This window comes from Notolabrus celidotus, chromosome 12 (assembly GCF_009762535.1).
Source record: "Notolabrus celidotus isolate fNotCel1 chromosome 12, fNotCel1.pri, whole genome shotgun sequence".
Lineage (NCBI taxonomy): Eukaryota > Metazoa > Chordata > Actinopteri > Labriformes > Labridae > Notolabrus > Notolabrus celidotus.
In genome coordinates this window covers 11,050,299-11,060,712 of record NC_048283.1, presented here as the reverse complement: position 1 = coordinate 11,060,712, position 10,414 = coordinate 11,050,299, and the positions used below count along the sequence as shown (strand labels likewise).

Genomic DNA, 10,414 nt, shown 5'->3' with positions numbered 1-10,414 from the left:
ATGAGACTTACAGTGTGCTCTTTCACATTTATCTGGGTGTGAAGGGAGCTTCTATGTCTGCCAGTTTTCTGTATTTCACTCTTGAGAAATCAATGATGAATTAAGACCAAACATCTAAAATAATACAGAATCATGTTTCAAATGACATCTTGTGCTTGAAAAAACAAACTATCACCGTGGGAAATAAAACATTTTATTGTGTCGTGTCCTTCCATAAAACAAGTTTACATAAGGGGGTGAGAATAAAAAATAAAAAAAACATGCAGTTTTATCCATAAATACCCTGAAATAGTTCTGTATTTTCCATCCTGTAAATATAATGTACTGTAGTTTATGCAGCAAAATGAAACCATGTTAACTTGACTGGAATCAAATAAATACAAGGGATTTAAAATGTAATAAAACATGGTTCTGGCTTAATGTCTGTATAACTGATGCTGTTAACTCCCGTCCCTTATCACAAACTATTATTCAAGCCATATAATATGAGTCAACACCTCTACTCTTTATAGAAACAATCTTTCAAAGTAAAACTCAAACTGTTTTATCCCAGTTAGAGCACTTTGCTCTGATGATACAAAAAGATACTCAGTTTAACTTTATGCAAAATAAATCCCAGAGCTCTGTTTCTGCAGAAATGGCCAGGAAATAAGAGTTTATAAATCCTGTGACAGCAGAGACCTTCAGGAAGACAATAGAAAAGAGACTCCAACCTTAAATCAATGACCATCCACCGTCAGCAGTTAAAAGCCTCAGATTTTCCAGAGCTCCAGTTTTTCCCTGGAAAGACTCTTTCTTCCATGTGTGCATGAAAACAGGAGTCATCTTTTCTGAGGGAGCCCCTGGTCAAGCCGGTTGTGCGTCTCAGCGTGTGTTGTGGAGTGTGCAGGGTTCAAGGGTCACGCCTCCCCCAGGTCTTCTGACAGTCCGTATTTGTGCTCCAGCACTTCAACCGTAGAAGAAAGGGCACTGAAAGAGAATTACATTCATTTCATGTTTAATGTAGTGAGTCTCCTGCAGAGCTTGATGCGCCCATTTGTAGTGACAAAGTGACTTTAACTGTCGCCATGTTTTAGCTCACCAATCATTGCAAAACACCCTCATTACTCTCCATGGTCACAATATTTGAATAATATGTCCGCTGTGCTTAATCTCAGCAGGCGCTGTAGATGGATCATCCTGCGAGTGATGGATGACTTTTTAATGACACAGCAGAAAGCAAAAACACCAGCAGGTGCTGGATGCAGGTGGATCTTTCTAAGAAATTAACCTTTGGTGAATACATTTCCTGCTTCCTGAGTCATGCAGTAAACAGGAAAGCTGGAGGAGCAGTCACATTGCACTTCAGTCTTGGGTTTATGTACTTCTCTTAGATTCAGTTCATTTAAAGCCTTTGGAAGAGTACTGACTCAATTTCTGTGCAGTCTAGGAGCTGACCCTGTGCCAGCTCCGCATTCTCAAGCCTTGGGCCACATTTTCTTTTGGGCAGCCAACAACAACAAAAAAAACAACTTGTAAATTAACCAGATTAAAATCATAATTTATGAGACAAAAAGTTGTACATTTATAAGAACAAACTAATAAAACAAAGGGAATTTATGTTTTCTCTGTCATCCTGGTCTGAGCTATAAGGTCACCTCTAACTGGATATTTTGTCTGGACGATTTTAAAACTAGGGCTGTTTACGAAACCGCTTACTATACTATTAGTACGTACTGATTTGGTCAAAATTCAGTATGTAGTATGTAAACAAGAGCAAAATCTGCAGTATGCCAAAACTACCAGGGTGTCGTACTGATTCGGGAACATTTCTCAGTATGCATCGGACCAGTCTCCTTCGCGTACTGTTTCCCACAATGCACAACGCTAATGTTACGCTTCTTCATTTTTTCCATATATGATGGGGGAAACTCAGTTTTTAGGTGCTGTGAAAATTATTAAATTCCATATAAACCACTTCTTAACTTTTTAAAATCATAAATAAATGCTAAAGAAGCAGTTTCCAATCCGGTGACATCTGGCCCAGCGTACTGCAACACAGATCCAGAAGAACAGTCATACTGTACAGCAGGCGATTTTGAAAACAGCCTAGTGCTGTTTTCGAAATGGCCTGCTACATACTACCTACTAATGTAGTAGGCAGTAGGTACTGACTACTACATACTGCGTTTGAATTTAGTCTGTAGTATGACTGTTCTGTTCGATCTGTGTTACAGTATGCTGGGCCAGACGTCACTGAATTTCCAGATTTAAAAAGTTAATAAGTGGTTTATATGGGATTCAATAATTCAAACAGCACCTAAAAACTGAGTTCCCCCGTCAAAAAGAAGAGAAAATAAAAAGCGCTGTGCATTGTGGGAAACAGTACGCGAGGCAGACTGGTCCGATGCATACTCTGAAATCTGGGGAGTTTTGGCATACTGCAGATTTTGCTCTTGTTCACATACTACTTACTACATACTGACTTTTGGCCAAATCAGGACGTACTGCTAGTATAGTAGGCGGTTTCAAAAACAGCCTAGGATTAAGGACTATTTTATCAGTGTACACATGTTTTGCCACTTAATGCTGATAATCTATTCATTAATATAAAGGTTACTTGATGTTGTCTGTTTGTCACGTTCTAAGTGTGAAACTGTATATGCTGCTGTCTTGGCCAGGACTCCCTTGTATCTCAATCTTTCTATGAAATTAAAGGTTGAATATATAAATAATAATAATAAAAAACAGATAAAAGGCAAAAATGTACGGAAAAAATGTCCTAAATGTATGAGAATAAAGCTGTAACTTTTTTGAGAAAGTAGTCCCTTGGCAAGGATTTGTCTGTGTGTAAAATAAGATACAGGGTGACATAAGAGGAGCAGCCAGCTGCCTGCACTAAAATGAAGACCTTGTACTGTATTGTGAAGTTTTACTCATCAGCTTGATGACAAACAGCGGTAGTCTGCCCTTCTTCAAAATACACTCAGCCTTTTGCACAATCTATTCAGAATCTGTGTGCTTACAAAAAGTCTGACTTTGTTCCTCATAAATGTTCAACTTTATTCTCGCAGTACTACAACTTAACTCTCATAAAATCACAACTTTATTCTCAAAATCTCAGTTATTTGTGTGTGCATCCATCAACTATCACATCAAAGTCTACTGATTGTATCTCTACTGAAGGCTTTGAGTTTTTTGTAGTCAGTTGCTTTTCTGTTTTAAACAACTTCACACTTATTTAGAATCGGCGTGTGAAGTGGATTTAGGATGTGGCAAGTGTTTGGAACTGCAGATGGGACTTTTCTGCACCAGATATAATCAGTGCAACATCCGTGCAACACAGATCGCTCTGTTCAATATTCATTGATTCCAGATATCTGAACCATCACATCCTGTGTCAGGACAGTGTGGTGCTATTTTGTTCCATGAAACTCTAACCTGACCCACTTTACTTTAGAACATGATAGTAGTAATCGCACAGTGCTCTAATCAAAGAGTTTTTCTTAGTCATCCTGAAAACTATTTGTGGATGTATGGAGCTGGTGTGAGACCCAGTAACAACATGAACTCACCAGCCGGGTCTGATGATGCGGTATCTGCCGAGTACTGAGAGGTCGATCACTGTTGATCCAAGGCGGCTGTGGTCTCCTATTGGTCCTCCGTCCACCACTACTGCTAGCTTTGGCCAGAGCTCCTGAAACTCCTGCAGAGACAAACACAGCAGCATTAAGATTTAAAAAAAATGTCTTTAGTTAAGTTGTGGGCCCATGTAACGGGTGGCCAGGGTTCGATTCCAGCCTGCGGCCCCTTTCCTGCATGTCATTCCCCCACTCTCTCCCAGTTTCCTACTCTATCCACTGTCCTCTCCACTATCAATTAAGGTGTAAAAGCCAAAAATAAGTGTCTTTAATGACAAACGTATCAAACCCTCTCTCACTTGATCATATTCAAACATATTAAAAACCATATCTCAAGATGTCCTGTATCATTTCCTCCACACACTTACATGTACGGCCACAGTGCTGGTGTGTGAGCTGATGTTGGCGCTGGTGAGAGCGAGGGGTTCTCCACACATCTGGCAGAGGCGTCTCATGAAAGCGTGATTGGGGATACGGACGCCTACAAGCTGAGGAGCACATTGTCACGTAAAAAACAGATCATTTACATTCATTCATTCATAAAACAAAATGCATGTTTGAAGCTTTTGGGCCGGACTCACTGAAGTGAAGGGGTTGAGATCTGTGTTCAGAATTTCAGATCTTTCAAACACCAGAGTGACAGGACCAGGGAGGAGGTCATCCAACACTGCTGTCTTCACGGTCACCTTACAGTACCTGTGCAAGGAAACAAAAACATGTACTTTTAATAGAATGTGATAATGCACTGTGTGTTCTGTGAAAAATCTAAGTTGACATCTTATCCCAAAACTCAACATTTTGAGCATGTGATGCCAGTAAGTTTCAACCAAGCGGCAACCTCCAGTCTAAAAATATGAGTCCAATGCAGAAGTGCTAAAAAGTGCAGTTCATCAAGGATCCGCTTGAGGTTGGCTCCGGATGTACCAGAAGTCACATACACATGAATGGGAAAAAGACGATCTTTACTGCAGAAATAAACATGTTTACAACCTGGTACAAAAGACGAGTGTAGGCTGGATATCTAATTTTTCCATCGGCACATACTGTGAGGCGGCAATTTCGAAGATATTGAGATTATGAGTCTTCCAATGAGAGGCACAGCTGCCTGCAGGAACACTGTAGCTGTTGGCGAGGAGGCTCAAACTCCGCCTCTTTACGTCACAATCGCTCGGCAGCATCAACATGGCTGCCGACAACGATTGGCCTCAAAACAGCACTTCAGAAACAGATGGGTGACATCACGGATACTACGTCTATATTTTATACAGCCTATGGTTTTAACCAGTTTTATCTCTTATTAATTTGTGATTCACTTACAAATGCCTGTATTCATAATAGAGCTGTGACTATAAATCATACAGTTTAGAGAAAAATGTTACGAAAACATCTATTTAGGTAATCAGTTAATGTTTTAAGTCATTTTTTAAGCAAAAATATCAAACTTTGGTGAAAAAAAATGTAAACATACATGTTTACTTTTTGTTTTTTGATGATTGAAGCTTCTTAAATGTCAGGATGTATTCTTTTACTTGGTCAATCATGACAGTAAACGAAGATTCTTTTTGTGTATGAAATCAAAATAAACATTTGAAGGGGTCACTTTTGGCTACTGGAAATTGGAACACCCCTGTTTGTTAAAATGTTAACTCCTGCACAGTCTTAACTTGCAAAAATGCATATTTATTAGCAACGTTTCCTACAAACAAAATGTTCCGGTGAAGGTGTGGAACTGGAACGTTGCTAATAAATGTATATTTTTGCAAGACAGTGTGCAGGTTAGCATATTTTGATCATCTCACTCCTCTTCATCCTGTCCCATGATATAGATGTGCAATTTGTTTCATTTTTTTTTAAATCACAATGTTTTGAAATTGCATGGATCTAGATAACTTGTTTCAATAATAAGCAGATGAATCTATAATGAACCTTTAGTTTCAGCAATCACTTAAAGCATAGTCACAAAACTAAGTAATTAATGCATGCAGGGTATAACTGACAGCACTTGAGCCTGTCACTCAAAATGTAAAGTGTCTGATGGTGTGAAAACAGGAAATCAGCCTCTCCTCTGTGTATGACTCCTCTGTGTATGACTAATATATTTGTGCAACATGGTGCGTGCACAGAAAATCCATCACACTTCTGAGGGACTGACACCTAAACACTACACTGAGATTTTGCTCGGTTAAAAACAAGAGCAGTTCAGTGTCAACGTTCAAACAAGGGAAAAAGGATCCAACAGCAGACACCCACACATGTACGTACTTATAGATATCCTGAATCTCTCCCACACAGATGGCCAGCGGCTTGTGCCCGTTTCTTCCTTTGACGTTGTAAGTTTTTCTGATGGCTTCCGAGTTCTGGGCCAGACATGCCAAGCCGTAGATGGTGTCAGTGGGAACGGCGACTACATGACCCTCCTTCAGCGCCTTCACGGTGCAACTCAGGATTTCAGCACCATCTGCAGTTCAAAAACAAAGATGATCAATGAGGCATCATGCACCACTAGACTGAGATGAAGACAAGATAGAGAGGGTAAAAAAAAGGACACACATTCTACCTTTAATAATACTGCATTAAACATTAAACAGGTTGTTGGAGAAATTTGGGGTGGTGAAGGTTGAAAGAGGTAAATGAGCACAAATGAGGAGGCAAAAGTCCCACATTTGACTGCATCAAAGTCTCTTAACTGGTTTTACATTTACAATCTCTTTCTTTGGTGCTCCTCATCCAATGAAAATCATCCTCAGTGACTCTGAGTTCCCTTTCAAATCAAGAACCAGGACATAGACAGTATTAAAAAGCATTACATGATGATATCAATAATAATGTGATTTTTGTTGGGGTCAGTACAGAACAAACATGTTCTTTTAATTTATTTCACCTGTGGAACGAGATTTGCCGATCAGAGTGCCTCTGCAACACCACAGTACTTAATAATAAGGCTATTTTTACACATTTTTCCATTATTTTATTTTACTTATTGAAACTTCTTTCTGATTGTACTTATGTCTGGGTTGCTGTAACAACTGAATTTCTACCCCAGGGATCAATAAAGTAATATCTTATCTTATTTTATCTTAACTCTCTGGGATTTGGACAACTGGCCTTGATTGACTTGCCATGTTACTTTTAAAAATAATGGCAATCATGAAAAACAAATAATGAAGCTACAAATACAAGTAGCTTTGGTTTCTACCACCCAACACTACACTTAAAGTAGGTACATCAAATAGTGCTTCACGTATCTTTGATGTAAAACTCTGTAGGGAGTCATTCTCCTTTATCAAGAATGCTTTTGCCAAAGCTTGCACAAACACCTGAAGTCATGCAATAACCACTGTTGGAGCTATTTGTTTATTTTTGTATTTAGTTGTTTATTTAATTTAGAATTAATAAGTAGTATTAGTTGTTAGATTTATCTAAACTTTTGTTTTTAGAACTTTCTTTTGTATATTTAGATTTTTGTATATTTAGTATTTCTTTTGTTTGTTTGGTAATTAGGAACTGTGGACACCTGAGGTTATTCAGGTAGGTAGGTGGCAGAAGGCCAGCATGCAACTGGGTGGACCTATGTTTTTTTATCAGGTAGGAGAGGCAGCAGGAGCCTTGATTTTCCTTTTTCCTTTTGTTTGCTTGCTTACAACTACCTGGACACATGTCAGATACAGTTATGATGCCACCATGTCCTATTTGTGTAGGCACGTGTTTATAATGTGCCATTACTTTGCTGTCCAATAGTTCAGGTGTTGATTCTTTCAACTGATTCACCTATAAATGATGCCATGCTGGTCACACATGACAGGAAAAACAGGAATCTGATGCAACATGCTGCAATGTCTACAGTCAGGATCCGTACAGCCAAACAGCTCATGTAAATATCCATTCAGCACTTACATCCATGAGTGTTCCTTCCTCTATTTTCAAAACAAATGGTCTGTGCCAGGCACCCACGTGTGGTTTCTCACCTGTCTGGCCTTCCTGATGAACAGTGGGCCCATTGGAGGTCGGCGGCAGTAAATGCAGCACTTTGGTCTTCAGCTCTTTACACATCTCTCCTCCGAGTCTTCGAGCTGCGGCTGAACTGTGAGATCCTGGAGATTTGAGCAATTCAACTGCAATGTTACAAACGGACTTCATAAACCCAAAGCAACAGGGACGAATGTGTCAACTCAGAACCGGGTATAGGAGCATGTTGTCGCCTGATGGAATGACAGGGGTCTTCCGGGTTACGCCCCCAAACATATAACGTCAGCTTTCTTAAAGGGCCAGTAGCACATTGACTTGTTATATTGTCAGTATCAGTGAGTTTGGATTTCTGAATTTTGTTTGCTATGATAATTTATTTTGAGCATGGCTAAATTTGTCAAAGAATGATGCAATTTTAAAAAACGGCATGGTTTGGATTGTGACGCCTGTTGTATATTTCTCAGGATGTCTTGACTGGAGTTGTGCTCCATTTTCCATCAAAACTACAGTTTACTTTTACTCAGATTCAGCCACACTTGATGCTATGAAAATATGACAATTCCCCACTTTAGGTGGGGGCATCTCAAGGAGCTGGAAAGAAATTCCAGAAAGGAATTCTGAATTTTTGTTTATTTATTCAGACAATTTTAGTTATCTTATTGCAGTTAAAACAAAACAAAAGAAAAGCATAGCAGAAAACACATTTTATTTCAGGCCCATTAAGGGCCTCCTCCCCACTTGGGCCCTAGGTAGTCAGTCCCACCTTTCCCCCCACTACGACGCCCCTGCCTGTGCTCGTCTAAATGACTGTTTGCAGATTTCAAGAAAAGCATTAATTCCATAAGGTTATTCCCTCAGCAAAATAATTTAACATAAAGCGTCAACAACAAAACCTGTAGGCTATTTGAAAGTACAAATAAATTCAACAAATCTGAATCAAACATCTCCGCTTGTTTATCAACGAACATTCGATACATATATAAAAAGGTCTAAAGCTAAAGGTTGGTGTCACATATTTTGTATCAATATAAATTATAAATTATAAAACAAAATAGTATACTCCCTTTTGGAAAAACATATTTTGTTGTCTCTGCAATGGATATTACAGATATACCTTACAGGGGCGTCGTCGTGGGGGGAAAAGTGAGACTGACTACCTAGGGCCCAAGTGGGGAGGGGGGCCTAAGTGGTCCTGAAATAAAATGTGTTTTCTACTACGCTTTTGTTTTGTTTTGTTTTGTTATAACTGCAATAAGATTACTAAAACTGTCTGAATATATATAACATATTCAGAATTCCTTTCTGGAAAAAAGGGGAGTCTCTTTTCGTTTTGACCGCAGCTGTCTGTCAGCAGCAGGCAGCTCTTGGGGTGCTGAGTGGACAGTGGCTGTGGAACAGACCGTGTGCCTTGATCAATCAATGTGGATGCGCAATTAATAAGTTAGAAATGGATATACAATGGGCTATTAGTGTGATTTAAACAGCTGTATATGCATAAAAACACTTGTCATTGTCATATTTACATAGCATCAAGTGTGGCTGAATCTGAGTAAAAGAAAACTGTAGTTTTTTTAGAGTTTTATTTCCCTTCATGAGGTTAGATTATACCAAATAATGCCCCCTTGTTGTTATTCAACAAGTCACTTGGCTTCAAATAATCTTGTTTACAGAGGTGGACAGTCTGATGGTCAATATTGTGCAGTTACAATTGGAGAAATTTAAAAAATATATTGATATGTAGCTTAGATTTGAGTCAGTTAACCAGGATAGTTTTAATTATATATTTGTGTTTAATGCAAATTAACCAGTATTATAGCAGCAATGTTATATTTTGTAGGGTTGGCTGTGGTGGTGGGGCCCACTGAGATATCTTTTCGGGAGGCAGAATTCCTGGCGACGCCCCTGCCTCCGTCTCACACGTTAATTAGTGAAATTTAAATCACCTGTGAGCACCTCGTCTGCGTAAAAACGCAGGGGTGCCGCACACTGAGGAAATGCACGTTTTACTGGACAAATATGTCTGTTGTAATGGCCTCGGATGAAGGTAACTAAACATGGAATTATTTGTTTTGCCCGCTATGTGGTCAGTACTTCTCCTCAGTACATTTTGAACCAGTTACAGGTTATGCTGAAGACACATCGACGCTGCCTTCCACTGACGAGTGCGATTCACAGACCACACAGGTGAGCCCCGAGGTGAAACTTTTACAGACTGCTCAAAGAGAAGTGTGAGCAAAATGTTTTACCCTCCACAGACCCTGGAGGAGGTGGAGAGCAGACTGGGGACCCTGTCTGAGAATATAAACTTGTGTAACATCGCTCTGAAGGACCTGAAGGATCTCCGTGATCTTCTGGCGGTAAGCTCTTATTTCCCCCCCATAAGACTGTTGTGACCTATTGCTGATTTCTGAAAGCCTTTTCTTGGTTTCATTTCACAGAGGAAATCTCTCCAGGATGTGTCCACTCTACCACAGCAGTGACCAAAGAGGGCACAGTTTCTTTCTTTTTCTATTTTTCCTGTCATATGTTTTATAATTAAATGTCATTAAGTTAATTGTCAGTCTCTATCAGTGGTGAACAAAGTACACAGCTTCATTACTTTAGTCAAAGTATAGCTCCTCCAGGTCAAATATTACTCTAATACAAGTGAAAGTTGCTCTGTCAAATTATTACTTGAGTTAAAGTACTGAAGTACTTCCTTTTTTAAAAATAAAGTATTCAAAGTACTTCTTAAAAAAAATCTTAAAACTTTGTATTTCACAATACAGGAGTGCATTCAAGAATACAAAGAGGCAGGGGTGCCACCAGGGATTTTGGGCCCCATGTAA

General features: G+C 39.3%; 1 protein-coding gene across 1 annotated transcript; it reads right to left on the bottom strand.

Moving 5' to 3' along the window:
• Nucleotides 1-174: 174 nt before the first annotated feature.
• yrdc (yrdC N(6)-threonylcarbamoyltransferase domain containing) lies at nucleotides 175-7,853 on the bottom strand. Its single transcript, XM_034698386.1, has 6 exons — nucleotides 7,586-7,853; nucleotides 5,883-6,078; nucleotides 4,202-4,316; nucleotides 3,989-4,108; nucleotides 3,555-3,685; nucleotides 175-969 (listed from the first exon to the last, which is right to left on the bottom strand). The coding sequence occupies exons 1-6, from the start codon at nucleotides 7,755-7,757 to the stop codon at nucleotides 900-902; spliced, it is 804 nt and encodes a 267-aa protein (XP_034554277.1). The 5' UTR covers nucleotides 7,758-7,853; the 3' UTR covers nucleotides 175-899.
• Between the last annotated feature and the right edge of the window lie 2,561 nt (nucleotides 7,854-10,414).

What these genes read in the sequence shown, in the direction of transcription:
- yrdc (XM_034698386.1), bottom strand. Translation starts at nt 7,757, where the DNA reads ATGAAGTCCGTTTGTAACATTGCAGTTGAATTGCTCAAATCTCCAGGA. An exon ending in GAGATTCAGGATATCTATAA is followed by an intron (nt 4,317 to 5,882) that starts GTACGTACATGT and finishes TTCCTTGCACAG; the next exon opens with GTACTGTAAGGTGACCGTGA. An exon ending in ATCTCAACCCCTTCACTTCA is followed by an intron (nt 4,109 to 4,201) that starts GTGAGTCCGGCC and finishes TGTGCTCCTCAG; the next exon opens with CTTGTAGGCGTCCGTATCCC.